General features: G+C 42.5%; 1 protein-coding gene across 12 annotated transcripts in view; it reads right to left on the bottom strand.

The window, feature by feature from the left end:
- The window catches only part of ctnnd2b (catenin (cadherin-associated protein), delta 2b), a 118,432-nt gene that overhangs the window by 5,385 nt on the left and 90,615 nt on the right, over nt 1–22,432 (bottom strand). For 10 of the 12 annotated variants that reach the window (XM_078098873.1, XM_078098875.1, XM_040170402.2 and 7 more), the window contains 8 exons: nt 14,782–14,968; nt 11,267–11,384; nt 9,490–9,672; nt 7,163–7,336; nt 6,131–6,281; nt 4,206–4,455; nt 1,792–1,876; nt 1,572–1,698 (listed from right to left, as the gene is read on the bottom strand). In XM_078098873.1, the coding sequence (XP_077954999.1) occupies nt 1,572–1,698; nt 1,792–1,876; nt 4,206–4,455; nt 6,131–6,281; nt 7,163–7,336; nt 9,490–9,672; nt 11,267–11,384; nt 14,782–14,968 (1,275 nt within the window). Of the gene's footprint in view, nt 1–1,571; nt 1,699–1,791; nt 1,877–4,196; nt 4,456–6,130; nt 6,282–7,162; nt 7,337–9,489; nt 9,673–11,266; nt 11,385–14,781; nt 14,969–22,432 lie in introns of all 12 variants that reach the window. The other 2 variants (XR_013467081.1, XR_013467082.1) reach the window with 1 other exon arrangement.

Genomic DNA, 22,432 nt, shown 5'->3' with positions numbered 1-22,432 from the left:
CCCTCTAATAGTGTGTATTACTTCCTCCGGGTGCTGTCACTGGGTATTCTTTACCAATCTGGCTTTTTGACCAGGGTGTGATTTCAAAGAGGTGAACATTGAGCCATCCCTCCCCCTCCATCTTATTTACTCCAGCTTCAGTCTTCTCTTTCTTTCTTTTTGGATAAAGGCCATCCTCTCTCCACATGCATATGTACTACAGGTACACATCTCATCTCAAATCCCTGCTGTCCTTTTAATCTCTGTCTGACTTGGTATTTCTCACCCGAATGAAAAAGAGTATCTTAATTGTCTTATTAAATGCTGGGCCGACATGGTCTGCGTTGCGATCAGTAGCAATGATAATTAGTTAGATGTCGTTAGCCATGTTGAAGGAAACCTGACAATTGATTTAGTGCCATATGGGTCAGTAGCGTTTCCTCAAATATTAAAATCGTCAACACATGCAGGCTGCCGACCTCTGCGTGGCTGCATCCGTGGTGGTTTCTCTTGTCTTTTCAACACCTAGCATTGATCCATACACTAATTAATGCTGTGCTAATAATATCACAAGTATATTGTGACATTTGTACTTTACACAGGCAATTACTCAAAGGTTTTTTTATGTGAAGGATTCCCACAGCAGTTATATCACACAAATTACCTGGTCGACCATCTGCTTGCACCACAGAAAACCAATAAACTATATTAACAGTATCATGATGTGCTCACTTACACAGTGACTGATCAGGGACTGCAGCTATTCACATAATTATCTGGATTGAATAAGCCGGATAAATCAATCAATCTCTTACTCATCCTTCTTATATGTTTTTAGATGCGAGCCAGCCGACTAGTTTGGGAGCCTGTAACCTTTCTGTGAAACGCAGTACAGCACTAGCCTGAACTTGTAAGATTATTTTGAAAAATACAGCAGCAAAATCTAAAATAAGAAAATAAAAGATAACTTAAATGCACATCCTGTTTCCCTGACCACCGACGTCCGCCTCGAGGGTTACCACCTCCATATGCACCGAAGACCTTGAGGCCACAACTCACTGCCTCAGCAATGGTTTTGAGCTGATGGTCTATGGTCTGCCCTCTCTTTACTCAAGTGTCCAAAACATGCAACCTCAAATCATCGTCGATCTTCAGCCTATCCTTATATTCAAACATGGTGTGCACCTGTGCATCGATGTTTCCCAGTACTATGGAGTCCGTACTAAGTAGGACCACGTTCAGGGTCTCCAAAAAGGTCCCCCACGGTAAACTCCAATGTAGCAGCACCCAAAAGCCAGCATTTGCCGCCCGGGTCTGGGCCGACCAGAACCCCTGACTGTCGCCACCCAATTGGCAAGCACACCAAACCCCTGGAAAGTCCATATTACCCAAACCCTAATCTAGGGCAATGCAAGGGAGAAACCCTGCAAAGATTTTACTAGACAGTCAGTCATTTACCGTGGGTCGTCGAATTGGAAAGGTTAAAACGGACTTCAGCTACTTCGGAGTCTATTTTGACTGGACCATACTGGTTTGGCAGGTTGACGGAGGACAAAAGGGAGAACAGGAGAGTTAGGTGTGGGTGTATTCACCTGAGCGATTGTTGGGTGAGCTCCTTACGGGAGAGATGGACGGAGTGCGAGAGGAAGAATAAGGTCTCTGTCTGTCTCTCTCTATTGTGGAGGAAGAGCCGATGAAGTGGTACTGGGAGTAGCCGTCCTGGAGAAGACAAGAGAAGTAACGGATGAGGCGGTGTAAGAAATAGCACAGCTATAAACCTTGTGAAGTTCTTATTATTACTGTAGACTTTACCTTTTTGTAGAGGCTGCGGAGGTCTCTGTACTGCCACATGCTGTTCAGGACTTGAGAGGCTGCTTTCACAACCTTGGGACTATGTCTAGGAATTCAGCAGAGAGGAAAAAAAAGGTATAAAGCTTGACTGTTTTGTTCTACTGAGACCTTGCGAGACATAAGAATGAAGAGATGGAGAAGAAGAGGCATTACATAAAATATAAAGCATTGAGTTCCGTCTTAAAAGAAGGAAGAGTCAAATATAGAAGTCAAATATAAAAGGCTTCCTTTGACCCTCCGATAGTACTGAGGCCTAATTCCATTGATATAACTTGTTGAATAATTTACAGACGGTTTCCCTGCTTGTATCAATCGGACACCGTTGCAGGTGTACTGCACACGTCTCCTCTCACTTCCTGTTTTATGGCTAACGCGTGTTCAATGTTCCCCACACGCTGAGCTACTGTAAACTCTCCATCTGAACATTTCTCCTCAGAAGCCCCGCGGTCGGAGGCCAATCCAGTCCAGGTCGACAGTTCAGTGAAGTGGTTGTTTGAGCACCGGGGCAACATGGCTGCTATTCCAGGTCAAAATGTTGTGTACTACTAAGAAATGCAATAAAAGGTCAAATCAAGTATACTTGTATCTGTTTGTTATTCATTTAAAGCATATTTAAAATGTACCTAAATAGTGCGCACTTCAACTAACTTCACACAGAAAAAGGAGAATGGGAGGCTGGTTTCATCGTTGGAAACTCAAAAAGGTCCCATTTCCGTCACAGCGGCACATGACCGATGTTAACTTCAATGTAGCCTGCCCTGCGTGACGCGAGTTGAGAAAAAAACAAGATGGTTCACAAACACTTGGAAAAAGTAATGGCCAACAAGTGACCAGAGACGTGATGTCGGCGCATTTGCACTTCTGGCGATCGGATTGTCCGTAGCACTGGGACACCTTGCTGGGGTAAGCACACCGAAGCATCTACATCCTCCGTTCGAGCCTGAGTGCCGTTGTTTTCTCCTCTGTACTTTACAGATCAGCTTTACGGGGTGCGGTATTAACCCGGCTCGGCCCGGGTTAATACCCGGCTCGGCCCGGGTTAATACCCGGCCGTCAATAGCCTGTACGATTCATGCATGAATGGATAAGATAACCCTACGTTTTAGGCCTAATTGATTGATTGGTCGGCCAATATTTGATTCTGTGTCCTCTGGGGTTTGACGGAAAGGAATAATAGCCGTGGGCTTGATTGGCTCATAAGGACATCGGCAGGCAAATTAGACTTTATTTGTGCGAGACATTTTGTTATTGTTATTGTTTGGGATTCTGTGATTGCATATCACACATCAGGGTCAAAAGTCTGAATGGGAAAAAAACGATCCGAAAGTGAATAAAAGATCTGAAAGCTTGAAAATATAAAATCTTCAACCAAAAAAATATAATACAGCAATTACCAAAGGTGTAGGTGAAGAATGAAATAAAAAACATTTTAATCAAAAAAATCAAAACTATCTGCAACCCCAAAATACTTTTCGTCCACTTATTTTTATTTTGAATACATTATTCACCAAAACTTTCAGGTTCACATTTGTATTTCAAATGATCACAACTTTGGTCCTGAATTTGGCTCCATACAAAGTCCCCAGTTGGATTTGGGCTGGGGACCTTTGTTACGGCTCTGCATCTAGCTCCTGCCCCGTGCTTTCTTTCTGTCTCTACGGTCAACAGGTAAATAAAGGCCAAATGACAGAAATATGGGCACGCAGGTGTGTGAATAAACATACTGTGCCGCACTTTCATTTTGGACCTCATTTCGGGCCGACTGTTTAAACTCGTGGCGAGTTTTAGAGCTACGAGTTATCAGTCAACAGAGTCGACAGAAAAAACCTTCACCCTCCTCCCGCCTCACCTGTGTCCCTGTGCTGCACGATCGCTCTCTTCCAATCTTCACCACAAACATATTCCAACCCTTTTCTTTTTCCCCTGCCTGTCCACTGGATTGATTATTTGTCAACCTCCTCATCTTCATGCCCAAGCAACTGCCAGATTGCATTTGTGTTTGCGTCTCAAGATCATTATTAAAACCTGGAGAGAATGTCTCTACCCTTTGCTTCTCCAAGGCTTATGTTTGATTTTTGTATTATGTATGTGGTGGTTGCCATTTCAATAAAATATGTTTCTGACTCTGGATCATTTCTGAATGAATACATTGACGGTGAGGTCGTTTTGTAAATCATGAAAGAGTCAATAGCAAGATGATCCTGTGGTTCTCGTCTTCACACGGTATCTTTGTCTTTAGTCAAGTTTGCCATAATGACGGTTGAAAAAAGGATCCTGTCTCTTATATCAGCATGAAACATAATTTAGTTCTGCTGCAGCCCACCCTTCTACATCCCCTCCTCCTCCAGCAGACATCATCTTCCCACCCAGCTTACTTGTCCCCTTTGCTGCGGGCGACGCCGATGAGCTTCTCAATGCCGCCGGCGTCCCTCAGGGCCTTGGTGTTCTCCATGTTCTTGGTGATGACCTCGTGCAGCGCGCAGCAGATCGCAGTGATGGTGTCGTCCGACATGGTCTTCCCCAACAGGGCGCTGCTGTTGGTGCTTCCTCCGCCCCCACCGCTGGTGTTGTTGTTGTTACTGCCTCCGGGCAAACGGTGCACCAGGTCCCTCATTGCGTACTTACCTGTAGGCACGGTGGGAAAGAATGACGGGGTGGAGGGAGTTAAGGTGGAATCATGTTGGTTTAAAGGAGACAACATGGAAATGGACATGAAGAGAAGGCAATTTGACCGTCTGTAATGCAGACTTTGATTTAAATGGTGTGTATTGTGTTTTATTGCAATACTTTTATTGTTAATCATATTAAAGCCAATGATAACTGAATTACCTCTCGTTTTTGGACAGTCCCTTTGTTTGCTCTTTCCTTTTGCTCACCTGAGAACTCAATAAAAGGTCCAAGCTGGGAAAATAGGGCCCAGCTGTGTTGGAGCCTGACAATGGTGATGAGTTGTCCAGCCGATGTAACACCAACTGACTACATTTCTCATGGCAGCTCAGTATTTCCGTCAGGCAATCAGTTCGTCCCACACTTTGCCCCTCATTCCGATTGAGTGTCTTTGTAATAATGCATTGTCTTCAAAACAAGGTACACCTTACAAATAAGTGTTATGTTTTAATGTCCTAACCTGGACTGTTTTAACCTGCACTGTTTAACCAGCCCCGCATGAGCTGTTAATTATTGTTACCTATTATATATTACAATATAACAATATTATATTATTTACTTTTAGAGATAAAAGATCCAACTCAGTGTTTCACACATGTAAACCAGCTTATTACAGTAACTAATCAAAAATGGTCAAACCATGTAAACAGCATAATTTCAACTACTGAAAAATACGTACACAACTTCAATAGTCATATTATTACAAACTCTGAATGTGATGTGTGATGAAGTTTGCAACATTACATCAACACAACAACAATGGGCTCACGGCCTGTGCAAACTCTATTGTCTCCTGCTGCAAACCTCTGAGGATACAACTACACAATACATTATTATATACGTTATACGATATCCACACCGCAATTCCGTTGAGTAACACAATACCAGCGAGGGCAGGACAGCATAGCACGTCCTTTCACAATACAAATCCATGCCCCTTGGCAGCGGGACATGAGATTGACATTACAACCTACATACACTACACACGTAGGGGGCTGCATTAGACAGCGCACACAGGCCGACAGCTTAGCTCAGTGCCTCCAGCATCAGACGGAGCAAGACGAAGGAGGCATGTGTTTGTTGCTATGGGAACCATCAGAAAAGCCGAGTTTATTACAGACATCACTTGATCTCCAAAGGGAAATCAAGCATTGAATGATCAGTCAGAGCAACATCCGCTCAACGGAAACTCGTCTTTAAACCTGCATGAATACAGACAGATACTATAAAGAAATGCCTTTTTAACTATAGACAAAATCCATAAGCCGACTGCCAGTCAGTCATTCAAAGCAGCCTTAACCCTCGACACAAGTGTCATTTTAACATCTCCTTTAAAAAACAAGGCTGCTCAACCTGAAAACTTAAACAAGTATCAAATTCATTATTCAAGCAAGAAAGGTATTCTGCAAGTGGGTCAAGATAACTGCACTTGTTCTCAGTGCCATTATCTCCAATTAGGCCAAATAAACCCCCCATTAGCATAAAAATACACTCAACCCTTTAATACAGTTGCTTTGAGATGATTGCATTAACCCATCATCACGATACTAGTTAACGCTTCTGTGCTGAGTTGTAATCTGTGAAGTCAATCTTTGTGTGTTTCTTTAATGCTGTCTGTAAATGAACCACTTACCAATGAGCTCCTTGTTCCTGATGTCCAGAGCCATGTTTCTCAGCACGGTGGCCACGGCACAAACCACCCGATCGTTGTCTATCCTTAGCAACTCCACCAGGATGGGGAGGCCCTTCTCCTTACGCACTGCGGCCCGGATATACACCGACCACTGGGCAGGGCGGAGGGAAGGGAGGGCTTGTTAACTGCTGCGTGCCATTTGTGGATTTGTTACTATATAACTTAAGTATGCTGAGAAAAACCATGTGATGTGTCCAAAAGCTCTAAAACCTAAAACACAAGTATGATCTATTTTTGTCCAATACTGTGACAATTCTAGTTTGATCAGTCAGGTGGAACGCTTGCAAAATAGTTTAAAAATGCGCATATGATGTTTGTCTATCAAGTTAACAATCAATGAATGTTAGAAAATGACAAATATATATTAAAATTCTAATTAGTTTCTTACTTATCTCATTGCCTGCGAGTTGTTGACAATAAGTTTGAACTATCAAGTCTTTTGAATGCCATTAGTGTTATACCACACTTAGACTGGATATTAGAAATGGACTTAGTTATTGTGATGACACCCATTGGTTGGTAGACTACGGTTCTAAAGCCTTGAGTTTGGCATTCTGGCCGACGCCATTCTATTTTTAAGTCGATCCAAGAACAACCGAACGCCAGACATTACATTTTAGGCGACCAAAATATTAGCTTTCGTGAGGTGAAAAAACACTGAAGGGTTTCAATCTTAATAACTCCCACACCGCACTACGCCATTGAAAGAACCTTTCAGACACAATGCACAAGTATACTCCACTTGATGTGCTTGAGTCTAAATGGACCAGGCTGTATTGAAGAAGAATTAAAACCAGACTTTGAAACAATCAACTCATGTTTACAGAATACATCAAGTGACAGGTCGAGTCATTTCCTCTTAGACTTCTAAACAATCTGAATTCTTGCTAAGAATTATCTCTTTGGCGCCCACTGGGAATTCAATACACGACCTCAGATGCCATATAACAGTGATACAGGAATAGTCCTTACCTTCCAGCTGCCAGCAGCTAGGTTCTGCAGAGCCCCTGCTGCTCCCTCCAGGGTGTCCGGGTTTGAGCACTCCGACAGCAGTGTGAGGTAGGGCTTGACAATGGTGGGGTGCCATAACATCTGGATGCCCTTTGGGGGCTCCGCCAAGTCTGGAAATGGGCCAATGCCGTCCCACTACAGAGGATGAGACGTCATTTAGAAAAGAAAATCATTTTGAATTCTGTTTGAGGCGAGGTTCGATTGTGGAAGGATGGTAGCATGGTATGTGTGGATTATCATATAGAACTAGTTTTAATGTGTGTGTGCGAATCTGTATATGGGTCAGTGTGTATGTATTACTCATAATCAGAATTGTATTTAATTGAAGCAGTGAAACAGGGAACATCCAAGTTTCTTAAGCATCAAATAACGAACAGCAAGGCACGCGGCGGCTTTCCCAATGTTTTCCAATGTATTCTTTGCATTGTTTCGTCAAAGCAAACTGCTAGAAGATGAAACTGCATATTCTCATATAGCTCTCATGTAAATTTTGAGAAAACTTGGTCCGATTTGTCCCAAAGTGATCAGATCACAATTATCGCAACAAAGGAGATTGAGAGCTACGGAAAACAGGAGTCCTTGTATACTTTATCTGATCTTGATTTGTATGTGTGCTGTATGTATGATACACCTGTCCTGGTGCGTATTAATTGTGGCCTTTGTATAATTCCACATGTTTGTTTTTTGTAGAAAGTAGTATCATCCTCTTTCCATCTGCAATGACGTAATGTCCCACAACATCTGATAAGGCTTTGCCACACTGCCAACACCCCCTCCCTCCATTCCAATCTCCTCCCTACAGACATCTCCTTCCCTCCTTGCTTTCCTTCCTTCATTCCCTCCTCTAATTACCACACCGTTGATATAGTTGTGCCCCCTCCAACAAGCTCCCAAATTGCTACTTCATGATAATCACTTACAGCTGCACTGGAGTGGAGACAGACAGATAGATGGAAGAGGCGGTTGGGGGGGTTATTGTCATTATGGAGACGTTACAATTTCTCCATTTAAAATCCGATCCTGGGGTTAATTTTGAGATCCCTCGTCTCCCTGGTTCTGTCTGGATACACAACAAATTCTTTGAAGGTTTGCCTAATAAAAAGACGGTAAACGCCTGGCACACAGCTAAAAAAATGTCTCCTCTCTAAGTATGTTCTGGAAATTAAAGAGGGGAAAGAATTTTGTTTAAGAACATTCAGGGCTAATGAGCAATTCACCGGCCCTGATCCACCGGAAGTGTTTCCAATTTCACGGCTCCACTAGAAGTTGTAAAAGACGTCTTCCACTTAACCAGAATGTGATGCTGATTGCTAATTAGCATTACAAGAAGTTTGAGCCGTCTCCACGGCAGCTGTTTGGTGTCTGCCAATTCTAAAGGGCATTGGTTTCTTTTAGTAACCGGAGGATGGAACGTTTCCAGTTGGCAGCAGATGGACACATCCAAGAAATCTAGAGGGTAATACTAAAATTACTTCTGTATTTTTCAATGCTGAGTGAAGATAGTTAGTTTATACAGTAGAGAGGCAATATGTAGGAGGAGCCATAATGTCTTGATCCTGCTGTGTGGAAAGCTTGTAGCGTGTGTTGCTGATATTGCATAGAACAAAAACAAAATGTTCAATTAAGAAGATGCGCAAATCACATCATCGAGGATCAGCAAGCAGCTGTGAGTCACTTTATTCTGGAGACATGGCCCCTAAATAATCCAGCGGTTGGGGTGAAAAAAAGTGTGGATAAAACATAATGAATATCAAAGAAGACTTCATATATGAATACTCATTTGACCAGAGATGAACTGAACAAATGTTCCTAAACCAGCAAAGCTGCAGTACAAAATGAGATATTAAACCATCTACTTGGGAAAAACACGAATGTCATGTTCTGAAGTGAAGGAAACTTTAAGTGACGCTTTTGATCCACTGTGAAGCACAAGCAGTTATTGTTATTACAGGTCATTTAGCTGACGCTTTTTAACCAAAGCGACTTTTATTGCATTGCATCTTTAACCCATGGTTTTACATTTTTTAACCCATCCCACACAGTGGGAGTCGTGTGCAGCCGTAACGGTGCCCGGGGAGCAGTTAGAGGTTGGGCGTCTTGCTCAGGGACACTTCGACATGGGACATGGAGCAGCCTGGGTTCAAACCGCCAACCTTGAGGTTTGAGGCAGACCCTCTCTAATTTATGCACCACGGTCGCTAGATGATCATATTAACAAAGAAAATGAAAAACAAAGAAAAAGAATAAAGGAATCAATATGAAATACGTTCAGCTTTCTGTTCCATCACCTGGTCATGTCCCTTCTTTTTCTTCTTCTTCTTGCCCCAGCATCCAGAACTCTCTGCATCCTTCCCCCCGGTGTCACACAACAGACCGTCCAGCTCCTCCGACCCCCCCTGCTGGCTGTGAGAGGTCTCTGCGGCCAAACGGTATGACAGGTTCCTCAGGATGCACACACAGTTCTCTACAGTCTGGTGGGAGAGAGAAATATAGAGACAGAAATAAAGGAGGGACAGATGGCAATCAGGTGAGAAGACAAACAAATACTCAAATCCCCACTGTAGAAGAGACGCACACTCATGCAGGCACACGCACATTTATCCACATACTGTGCAGAAGTGCTTACATGATTTACACTACTTGGACACGCAGACACACATGCTCTCTGTGGAATGTAGACAGACGCAGAGAAACTAATCCAAATGTTGTGAGCAGCTACGCAGCCACCAGTCACAGACTTTGATCTTGTGAAGGATTTCTACGGATTAAAAAACTTCACATCTCCTTCTGAGGAGGACGACTAAAATGATAGGACAGGATTCAGTCTGTCCAGCTTTCAGCTGTTAGGCCTCTTCAACCCAAAGTTTTCCGAACAGACCCTCGTCCGGCTCGTCCAGTCCTCACACCCGGCGGAAACACAACAAACCGTATCTGATTTTGATCACAGTAAAGCTATGTCTGGACGGAAGGTAGATTTGCACGTGTTGATGTTTTTTGTATTGTTTAAATGTGATTGTGTATATTTATGAACTGCCGAGCTCTGCTACATGCTGTGTGTGTATCATTCTGCGTTAATTTGGGCACCTGTCAAGGCCCCAGTAATCACAATATTTGCTGCTGTAATATTGTGTTGGTTTGCTCAGAGGGCAGGATTTCAGTTTCCAAGTTGCGTGACTATGTGATTACTGCTTATGTATCTCACTGCGACTTTGTGTGGCTCACAAGATTTGCTTTGCTTCGAGTCTTTTCTTCTTTCTTTTGTTTTATAATTTACTAACAAATGTCCCTTCACACATATAGATTTACGAACAGACAGGTTTAACTACACTAGGAACACGGAGTGAACAAACATGGCCTCCTAGCGTTAGCTTAGCTTCCAGCTAGCCTCCCTTTCTCACTCACATCTCCCCCTACGTATCCCAAGGACACACACCTTCACCCATACCCATGCATGAATGCATTTTATTTGTTGTTAAGATATTAGGACATTGTATAATCCTTTTTTCTGATTTCAAATGGTATTGATCTGAGTACTATTGTTGGAAGTTAATCAACTTTGTTATACTTAAAGGAGCAGTTTTCTGTGGTTATTGTTCTACTTATCAACAATTGATTACCCTACAAAAGACGGCCTTATAGTGCGTTTGTAAAACAACAGGCAGAAATAGAACCAGGACAAAGAATGTTGCTGTTGTTGACAGGGGGAAAGGCAATCTATATTCTAGGAACCTAAAAAAAGACCCACCTTAAATACTCAATATGTCTATGCCATTTCCAGGATATTTCCACCACTATATTTTCACATCCAACAGGGTTCTGAATTGAAGATATTAAAAAATAAACAGAGAAAATATTCCAAATATAGAGAATACCGGATTTGGTAGACCTATTTTAGGTGGGTTTTAAAATGTCCACAGCAGTACATTGCTTTGTCTACCTGTCTTTTTTTTAAATGTGTTCATTTAGGTATGATTTAAATCCAACGTCAGTGTGTGTGAAGGATCCGGAAGCCATGACAGAATGTGTGCATGGGTGTTGCCGCTGCATTGTGTGCGGGAGAGCTACCTTGCTGTCGATCTCGCTGCTCCCCAGAGCGGTTTGGATGACGTAAAGCAGAGCGTCCGTAAGGCCTTCACATTCCCTCATCCTCCTCCGGGCCTCCTCGCCTGCAGAACTCACATTCCTGTCACACACGCACACACACACACACACATCTCATCAATGAACTATCCAGCTGAGAACGAAACATGCAGCATAGTTTCAGAATATTCAACACTATAAAGTAACACACACAATGCAAATCGGCCTTTAGGTCACACACGTGTGCGTGTGTGTGTTGATACTGGATACGTATACATGCCTGTGTACCACGGAGAAGAAAGAGAGAGAGTCTGAGTGTAATGCCCTTTAAATGTCAGATTATTAAGGGGGGCCAGGAGAGTCTGTGCCCTCGGTGTCAGTTGGAAATTGCACTGGGCTTCTAAAACTCCATTAGTCATATTTATTTTCCCTCAATAACAATCGTAAACATTTTTGTGTCATATGTTGTGAAAAGGCAAAAGGTTGTCTTTTCACTCAGCTGTGTTGTAAATTTGTGTTTTTACTTGTGCAAGCCGTGTTAACGCCTGAGTACATCAGTAAGCGTAAATAAAAGAACAGTGACCATAAATATGTCGCACTAAAGTCCATTTAGTTCTACAATGGGCTTCATTGATGCTTTTATTGTTTCTTTTCATAGACTTGGCTGCAAATTGTGCAAATAGGTATCCACATTAAGCTGTGTGTCAAGTGTGCGTGTGTGGTTATCAGCATGTTGTGGTCCTGGCAAAAGACAGAAACGGATTCAAACTGAAAATGAAAGCCCTTGACTGTTACTTTTTAGCTTATCAATTCTTTCAAATTCTACTTTACTTTGGATACCACCGGTTAGTGGATTCCATTCTATTAACCTTATAATTAATGCCCCCCCAAGCATTGCCTCGCAAAGCAACATGACTGCAGATTACCTTTCATTATAAATCTAAATGAAGTTAAAAAGAAGGATAACAGTACGTGTCTACAGGGAGTGAGTGCTTATTTGTCTTTAATTACCTAATCAAAGTCAGGATCTTACTGGATGCCTCTGCATGATGGTTCCAAGTTGTCCTTGGTTAGATTCATTTGTGGGGTATTTTATTTGTTGTATTAAAAGGAGCAATAACAAACACAATGCCATTTTGTTGCTGTCAAGACAAGCTAGTATAAAGAGATCATGACACTTTTAACTTCGCTAATGTGTTGATGACATTTGTTACAGCACACCAGTGGATATGGATATTCAGTGCTGTTGGCGGTTCATGTTAAAATCATTTTAAAGACATTTTAGTGCTAATATTGAACCATAAACACATCACAGCCTTTCACTCAACCCAGCCATCAAACCACACCCGGCCCGCCGGGGGGTCCAGTGTGGCTTTTGTGAGAAAGACATAAATTGCATTTCTATAAAAGTAGCTGCTATTCCTAAAAGTTCCACTGGGGGTCGCACCCTGCGAGTGAGCGCGTGCGTTGGACCAGGGGGACCAGGGGGACCAGGGGGACCAGGTCGTTCACCAACGCAGTGCCGGTAGATTCCTTCCATTAAAGAAAATTGTCACCACGCATGCGTGACTGCTTCAGACAGACGAGAGGCTCGTTGTGTCTTTTTTATATCGATTAGTTTTGTGCTCCCGGTATGCAGCGCTACTGCTCGTTATTATTCGTTATTATAACACTTGAGATCAAAGTGGGCAGTATCTGGCCCAAACCTAAAATGAGTTTGACACCCCTGGTCTACATACAAGTCCAACTGAATGCTAAAGTTAAGTAGACCAAGCCCAGAGGTTTATGTGGTGCTTTTTAGGTTCTCTTACTGAAGTATAAAGTCATGGAGGATTTAGCAAGCTAGCTAGCTAGCTAGCCAACACAAGGAGGAGATAAAAAGGCTTGTTCTCTACTGTGATTGAAAGGCTACACTGGTAATTTAAGAGAATATGATCACGTTTACAACATGGCGGTACAAAGTGCACCAACCTAGCAACCAATTGGCGAACCGTCTTTTGGCATTCAAGCCTGTGTGGCCAGGGTGAAATATTTTGGGGGTTCCGATTATTTCTTGGAGATATCCTTATAACAGATAAGGGGTACAAGGGCTAAACGTTTCTCATCACTGCATCAGTCGTTGATCAAAGTCTGATAAGTAACTTTGATTAAAGTTGAGAGACGGCGTCGATAGGTTGATTATTTCTCTGCATCAGTATGCGGATACTTAAAAAAAAAGGCAGGAAGTCAATTGCAGTTGTTGTCATGGCATGGCACGAATGCCATGCCTTGACAACAACTGCAATTGACTCCATTGTCTTGCCTCTTGTTCTCTGCTCGACTCCGAACTCTTGGTTGTGTTAAAGATTACTGATAGGTGTTGCAGAGGAGGATGTTTACACATCTGGGTGGTGAGGTGTTTTTCAACTATAAATCGAATAGTTGTGTCACCTCTGTAAATCCAACACACATGATTCATGTTCATATTTCTTGCATCTCCTGTTGGTTGGCACGAGCTCATATGTGAACACAGTGAAAAAAACAGTGAGCAAGTATATGTGTGAAAGTGAGAGACAGCCAGGCAGAGACGGGGCGAGACAGAATGAGAAAGGGATATAAGGAGGGATAGTACAATAGAGAGAGAGAGAGAGAGAGAGAGAGAGAGAGAGAGAGAGAGAGAGAGAGAAGAAATGGATTAATACAGATGAGAAATACGGGGGTGAGGATATAGAGAGAGAGAGAGAGAGCAGGTGGCCGGCAATATACCAAGCCCGCCATGAAATATTCAATCTTTCATCAGACTCCCTGCTTTCCCTAACGAGGCGTAAAAAAAAGAGAATTAGTTTCTTCAAATTCCTGGAGCTGATCTTCACAAAACTACCTCCTGCAACACACACACACACACACACACACACGCCACCAGGCCTGGAGAATACACTCAGTGCAATTTCACACACATACAGTCTTATAAGTTTGGGTAAGTACTTGATATGCGTAGTTTATTTTCACCAAGAACAGTTGCGGTATAGGACACTGGCATGTACACGCACACACAGACACACACGCGTAGGAAGCAAGATAACCTTGCAGACAGAGATGCAAATAATAAAAAAATAATAATAATAATATGCAAATAGAAATAATTAGATAATGCGGAAAGAAAAACAATATACATACGAGCGCATTAGTCGTCATTATTCTGTTTGCAAGATGTGTTTCTGTTTTCTTTTGATGCTCAAAATGGATGGAGGGAAACCAGCACATTCAAATAAATGTCTGGTACACAGCCAACATATGACAAATATTAATGAGCTACGTCTTGGCTGTGGAAAATGTCCTCCTACAGCTTTAGAAAGCATCTTACCAACACATATTTTACATCAACACAATTAGCTACATCCACTTTAAAAGGAAACAGTACGTTCCCTAAAATGAATCCTGCTGTTTCAGTCCACTTCCAGGTAGCTGCTACGTCGCTAGCATGCTACAGGATCGACATGTTAGTGTTGTGAGACACTAACCGGAGGCAGCCTGTGGCGTTCCGGAGGACCTGGGATGAATGTAGGTGCAGCTTGCGGTCCTCCTGTGTATGCGGGGACGTGTCCCAGCCTGAGTGGGGTATGATCACGGCGTTGGTCAGCACCGCTAGGGCGTCCTGGATGATGGGCATCTTCAGGGCGTCGCATGATGACAGGTTCCACAAAACACCTGAGGAGGACATCAAGGAGCACACACGGTTTATGGAAGTGATAATCTTAATAAAACCTGGATTCCACCCAAAATAATATTTCACTAAAACAGTGTGATGTGATGAAATATTACACAGATATATATTTGCTGGTGGGTGTACTCGTGCACGCTTTGTTTTATTGTTATTACTGCATGAACAATCAACACATGTTAGATGGCTTTGTTTAAAACTCGATTCTGATGAATTCATCTATCTAAGGTCTGCTATTTATTTATAACAGGCTGCTGCTATGAATAATCAAGTTGAATACCAGATTGTTGCTATAGATAGCCAACCGTTACTATGTGTGAGTGTGAGATTGATGCTATTAATAACAGAACACTACTATTAATAACTTTGTGCAACTATTAATAACAGATTGTAGCTATTTATAACATACAATTACTATGAATAACAAACCGTTGCTATGAACAGGAGTTGTTGTGAGTAACAGTCATTACCAATTAGAGACTGTTACAGCAACCAGTTTCTATCAATAACAGATTGTTTAAGAACAACAGACTGGCTTTCTACGTAAAACTGCCTGTTTCTACTAATAATGTGAGTGAATAAATGAAAACAGACTGTTACTATGGACACGTTTATATAAATGCAGTTCTGATTGTCAATTCTTCCATCTTTAGATCAATAAAAACATTATCAAAGAAATAATTTGTGTCAAACTATCGACCTCTTTAATAAGTGTCTTGGTGACCTTCTCGCCCTGAAGTGATTCATTTAGTGAAATTGAATCCCACTCTCTGTAATTTCACCTTGTTGTGTAAGAACCTTCAGGAGCGAATCATGTTTCCTGCAAAGCATCTCTAAAGAGCTCACGCTGATGATTTGACCTTAGAGACAGCAGGGTGCTCAAAGGAAAGACTGTGTAAACTGCACACAATTTCAACAGGCTAAGGATTCCTTTGAACAATTCAATGGATAAATCAGTCGTTGTCTTCTGTAACTGCTGTCATCTCCGGAAGCAGAGCAGAATGTAGGAAACTGTATGAAAGAGCTGATCACCGGTGTCCTGCTGAGCCAGTGAACAACTACATGAAGTAGTTCCTATACATCTTTTGGAAAACGTCTTAATTAACCAGTTTCAATGTTCATTTTAGCTACATTTTGATTATGCTTATTGCATGAACATTGCTCACTTTTTCTGACTTTAAAAGTGAGCAATGTGAAAAACTACTTACTTCTGCAGGGTGTTTATTGCAACACTGAAGTATGGTTTACATGCTGTGCTAAATTGTCATCTTTTAAAGTGTTGGTTGTAAAAATAAATCTAGGACTATAATGTCTGTGAATAAGGTTCAATATATTCTAAATATCACCCGAACACCTGTATCTTTTCAGGGATCAACTTCTTTTCATTACATGTAGTATGTGGGTGAAGAATGGTTTGTTCCCCAACAAACCCTGCTCCCACAAGTCATGCAGTCCATCTATTGGCGTTAGATGAACATTTTGACATAAATTCTTAGTATAAAGGGGAAGTGATATCTGTTGAATGTGTCTGTCAGACAGAAAGCCATTGCTCACTGTAACTACGGCTACATAATCAAACACGCTGTATGAAGGCACCTGAGGCGAAGGCTTACTTTATTAGCTATCAATCTTTGCACACATTTATTGTCCTCAATTTACAAGCCTAACGTGTAAGCTTTACTCTTTGTTTTCATAATGAGGTGAGCATCGATCGCCGTTAATCACCTGGTCCACACAGGCCTACAGCTTTATGTTAATGATGTTTGTTCACTTTGGGTCCTTTGACTTTGTGTAGCTGAGCAGTAAACTGTCAATTACATCAATGTCAACCAGCATAGATGCACAGATCTATACCTCTGCTGCTGTCATTTGTATCTCTTTATTGATATTTATGACATTTTGCTCGACTGAAAGGGTTGAAGAGTGTTGTAAATTGTTGGACAGATCATCGAGACTGCAGAGACGTTCCCCATCCCACTGTGAACTTTACAACTTGCCCGCGCCGAGGGGATATTTCATGGTTTTGGCATTTGCACTGTCAAGAAATTCCTCCTTTCAGTTTCTTAATGCATTTAAACTAATTCATGAATATGTTATAATATATAATATGTTATGAGCTAAGGAAATGAAAGCAGCTTGATTCCCTCTAGATAATAATTTTAAGTTCTGGACCTAGATGGGAGGGAGAAGTTATTAATCCAAAAGGTGGGAGAGAGAGGAAAACAACTTTTTTTATACTTCTTGTGCCATTGAACAAACTGTGACTAGCAAAGAAAGTAGCTTGACTTCCAACTGTGATGCTGACTCAAAATGAGAGAACAAAACAAAACACTTTATTTACACGTATTCATAACTTTTAAACTTTAAGCAATAGGATCAGTGCTATTTTTTCTTTTATTGTTTTGTCCTTTCCAAAAAAACTAAAAAACTATATATAATCACAAAACTTGTGCAAATACCAGCTCGCCATTGACCACAGAAAAAAACAATATTGTTAAAACACCAGCGCTTTTTAAAACCTAAACTCTAGCCAGAGCCTTGCACAGCCATATTACCTTGGCCTCCTGCCCCTCTCTGTTCTCCACTCTGTTTTTTCTGCTTAAATAAATTGCCATTTTGGCCTCTCTGCACAGAAAGTTAAGAAGCTGCCGGGGCATCGCAGTGTAGACCCTCCCAAAAGGAATCCACCATCTTTCTCTGTATGTGGGCTAGAAACCCTGAGGGAGGGTCTAGACACGTTAAGCGGTGCCACAATTGGAATGCTTTGAGATTGTTTAAAAGCAACACTAAAGACATCTGAGGGAACATTTGTAAAGTTTTCCCTCTATCTTCGCTGTGACACCCTCCCAGTTCTTTTGGGCCATGTCTCTTTGTCCCAGATAAATCCCCAGGTATTTAGAACCGTCTTTTCTCCACACTAATCTTTGGGGAAGAACTGGGAGACCGTCACGCCATTCGCCAACAGCGAGGGCTTCCCTTTTCTTCCAGTTCACCCTCGTTGCCGATGCTGTGCTAAAATCCTCCACAATGCTAATTAAAAGGTCTGAATCCCTCTGGTCCTCAATAAAAACAACAACAACATCATCTGCAGAAGCTGATAAAATCATGTTTCCACTTAAACCAGGTAAAACCAAGCCCTCCAGGCTATAGCGTATTCTCATGAGAAAGGTCCAGGGAGAGTAGAGCATCCCAGACAGAGCACAACCCTGCCGGACCCCTCTACGCACCCTAAAAGGAGCACACAGACTACCGTTTATCTTCAGCACACACTCACCAAACACCGAACTTACCCATGACCTTCCAGAAGAAGTTGTGCTCAACACAGTCAAAAGCCTTTTCCTGATCTAGAGAAATCAGACCAGTATTAATACCAAACGAGCTGAAGACCTCCAAAACATCTCGAATGAGGTAGAAATTGTCTACCACGGACCTGCCGGGCACATAGTAGGTCTGGTTCCAATGGATGACCTGCTCCATAGCTTCCTTCCCTCTTTGCCTGTAGGCAAAGACCCTGGACAGATGCTTGTAATCCCCACACAGTTGAGACACAGGGCGCCAGTTGGCGATGTCCTACAGGTTCCCTTTTTTTGGCAGTAGGGCTATTACAGCTCTGCGGCAGGACATCGGCATGGAACCAGAGGCCAGACTTTCATTTAAAACCTCCAGGATGTCAGGTGTGAATATTTCCCAGAATGCTTTATAAAATGCTGCAGGGAGGCCGTCGATGCCGGGAGTACGCCGTCCCTTCTTGCCCTGCAAGGCGGCTTTCGGCTCCTGCACGGTTATAGGCCTGTCGAGCGCTCGGTTCGTCTCCTCAGAGACTTGAGGTACTTCGCTCATGAACTCCTCTGTCAGTGCTTCCTTTTCCCTGTACTTGCTGGTGAAGAGGGAATAAAAGCTGACCGCTCGCTTCCTTATCTGCCATGGTTCTACCACAGGCAACCCTGTGTCTGCTAGCAGTGCGGGGATCACCCTCCTCTGCCCACTCTTCCTCTCCAGGCCGAAGAAGAAGCTAGAGGGAGTGTCCATCTCCGCGATGGTCTGGAACCAGAACAGTGCACACTGAACTTTAACGTCCAACAGATCGGCCAGAGCCATTTTTTTAATCTTGAGGACTTCAATATGTCATCACTCTCCTATGGACTCGCTCAAACACTCTAGTTCCACTATATCAGTCTCCAGGTTCTACATAGATCTGGTGATGTATCTGGTGACGTTGAAAGTGTACTGCTGACAAAGATGCTTAATCTCAATCTTACCGTGGTCCCACCACTGCCTAAGACTGCGAAAATTCAATTCAATTCATTTTATTTTGTACAGTACACCCCAAAATCGCAAATTACAAATTTGTCTCAGAGGGCTTTACAGTCTGTACACATACAATATCCTCTGTCCTGGAACCCACCATCGGCACAGGAAAAACTCCCCAAAAAATGAAAAAGCCCTTCCAAGAGGGGAAAAAGGGAAGAAACCTTAGAGGAGAGATCTCACTCCCGGGTTGGACAGACTACACTGGATGCCATGTGTACAGAATGAACAATGTATAATACATTCAATTCCTATAACAGAAATGATTCAAGTAATTGTGAGTAGCAAGCCAGGCGCACGGCATGACTAAAATCATTCACCAGCTCACCACGCACCCAACCACCATGAGAGAGAAAGAGAGAGAGAGAGAGGTGTCGTGGACAAAGTTGTCAAGGCACAAGGAAACAGGTTTTTACTTCAGAAGGATTTATTTTCCCAAACATTTCTCAATATGGAACATTTACCAGCCCTGCGATTGGCTGCCGACCAGTCCAGGGTGTACCCCGTCTATCGCCCGAAGTTGGCTGGGATAGACTCCAGCCCCCCTGTGTGCAGACCAAAAACCGAAAACAATTAATGGAGTTCTAGAACCCCAATTAAAGACGTAGGCAAAACACAACTGTTCCAGCCTAGGTTCTAGCAATGAAAAGTATCCCCTTCAATCTCCTCACCCAACACTTGAGTGAAACATATAGTGGCTGACCAAAGTAACAAAAAAAATACAGGGGAGGACAACCAAAGAAAAGACCTACAACAGAACACAAACCAGCCCTAATTCCCCCATGCTGTCAAAGCTCTTGGTATGGTCCATGGCTCAGGCCTCTCGCATAAAAGCCAATTCCACCATCAGCCTCATCATTTGTCCAACTATGAAGGGAACTCAACCAGGTAATGTCATTGTCGGGCTTTGTGTTTCTCTGCGCCCACTTGTGACGAACAAAGAGGACAGGAGGAGAATGGGTGACCAATTACGAATCCTCAACCACACAGGGATGGGGCAGTTAGCAATATAGTCTGAGCAACTGGAGTAGAGATAGCAATTTCTTCTGGGTCTTTAAGAGGGAGTGGAGAGGACGGTCCGCCTACGTCCGCTCAGCAGTTCAGCAGATTTATTTGTGACAGGAGGGAATTCTACGCTACATGCCTTGAATTTATGCTCTAATTTATATGGTAATCTTCTTTAAGACTCTGGCAGCATGCAACAAAATAATAATAATTCTACCTGTGCTAATCCTAACCCTTTCTATACTTAACCCGTCTATACTCACTATAGTCATATAAACATAAATGTGCGGTTCTGAACTCTGCACCATACGTTATTGCACATGAGGCAGAATGTTGAGAGGCTTCGCATCAACGACTCCTCTAGGAAGAACTGCAGGCCTCAGTTAGAGTCAGGGTTCATGATTCAAGAATGAGAAAGAGACTGTGGACTAATGAGACCAAAGTGGAACTTTTTGGAAGATGTACTTGTGGCGTAAAAGTAGCACAAAAAACACTTCACATAAACAGTCACACATGGAGGTGGTAGTGTGACGGCCTGAGCCTCAGGACCTGAACCACTTGATAGAACCATCAATTATGTTTTCTATCAGAAAATGTCCGGCCATCAGTTTGTGACCTCAAGCTGAAGAGCACTTGGTTATGCAGCAGGACAATGATCCGAAACCCCACAGCATGTCCATCTCTGAATGGCTCAGAAGAAGCTGAATGAAGGCCAGTGGCCTGGCCCAAGTCTGGACTTACAGTATATCCGATTGAGATGCTGTTACAAGACCTTAAACAAGCTGTTATGCTCGAAAACCATTTAGTGTGGCTGAATTAAAACCATTCTGGCCACAAAAAAAACATCCCTTTTGTGTTGACAAAAAAATAAAGTAGGTGGGACACGCTGAACTACAGATAAGCTGCAATAAGAGATGCTGCGTTTAGACCATCCTAAAATATAACGTGGATTTTTTGCGTTCCCTGTACCAGAAAACAAACGGTCATCCATCCAATTAGTTGGAATTGAAAAGGCTAAGTAAAGGCTGAAAAAAGGCGAAGAAATTGTGGACATAAGCTTCATTTGGGTGGGATAGTGAAAGGAATGGATCAAGGACTGCGGAGAGAGCCGGATGACAGTGAACTGAGTAAATGGGAGATAATCTCTGATAATCTATGACTCTGCTCTGAATGTCAATGAGTTGAATTATAAAATAGTGCATTCACAGGCATTTTTATGACGCCCTGTCCACAGATGAGAGGCTCAGCTTCTGCATTGTCATGTCAGCAGATCCATCAATGAACAATGGAACAGACTTGATCCAACTTGGTCTGATCAATCCTAATGTCAAGTCATTTGTTGGCTCAACAATCATTGTCTAACACATCGCCTTCACCTTTTTACTAATATCAGACAAAAATACACAAACAGTTCTAGAAAGCATAAATAACTCATATCCTGCTTTCTATCATGCCTTGAAATACCATTTAATACTGTTCCTACTGACAGAACCCGCAGCCGAGATGTTTTCATAAGCGTGGGCACTGGTAGGAAAAATTAAATTTTCCTAATTTGGCTCCAGGAGCGAAAATAATCCCCCCCCCAGAGGATTGTGGATGTAGATCAGTTTGAAAATAGAGTGGTAGTCCTCTTTTAGCTCAGTCGTCTCTTCATCCCCCTTCCGGGGAAAAGGTCCTTTTACCTTGGCCGTCCATGCGAATGCCAATTAGTAAGGGATTGCAAGTGTAAATAAAGTAATAGGTGTCTAAAAAAGGAGATACTGGTAGAGGGTCTGCCGGGAATCCTTTTAATCCGCTTGATGGTGAGTTTACAACCAAGGCCTTGTAGGTTAAAAAACTCAAAATAGTCAAATCCGATTTTCTTTTTTGGAAGAATATTTGTGTTTACCCACAGAGTACCAACCTGCTGTTGATACAAGTGCAGTGCAGCCCTTTCCACAGAAGTCAACAGTACCTGACTAGGTAGGTGGTGAACAATTCTGTCCTGTGTGTGTATTAGTGCTCAAATGGAGTAGAGTCTATAGTGTGTTTTGTGTGTTGTACAGCTGGATTTTCAGTGAAAGAATCTCCTCCACATCCTCGGATGAGAAGCAAAATAATACGTTGAATTAGTCTTTGCCAGAGATAACTAATAATTG

This window comes from Gasterosteus aculeatus, chromosome 3 (genome assembly GCF_964276395.1).
Source record: "Gasterosteus aculeatus chromosome 3, fGasAcu3.hap1.1, whole genome shotgun sequence".
Taxonomy (NCBI): Eukaryota; Metazoa; Chordata; class Actinopteri; order Perciformes; family Gasterosteidae; genus Gasterosteus; species Gasterosteus aculeatus.
This window is presented reverse-complemented; position numbering and strand designations above follow the sequence as displayed.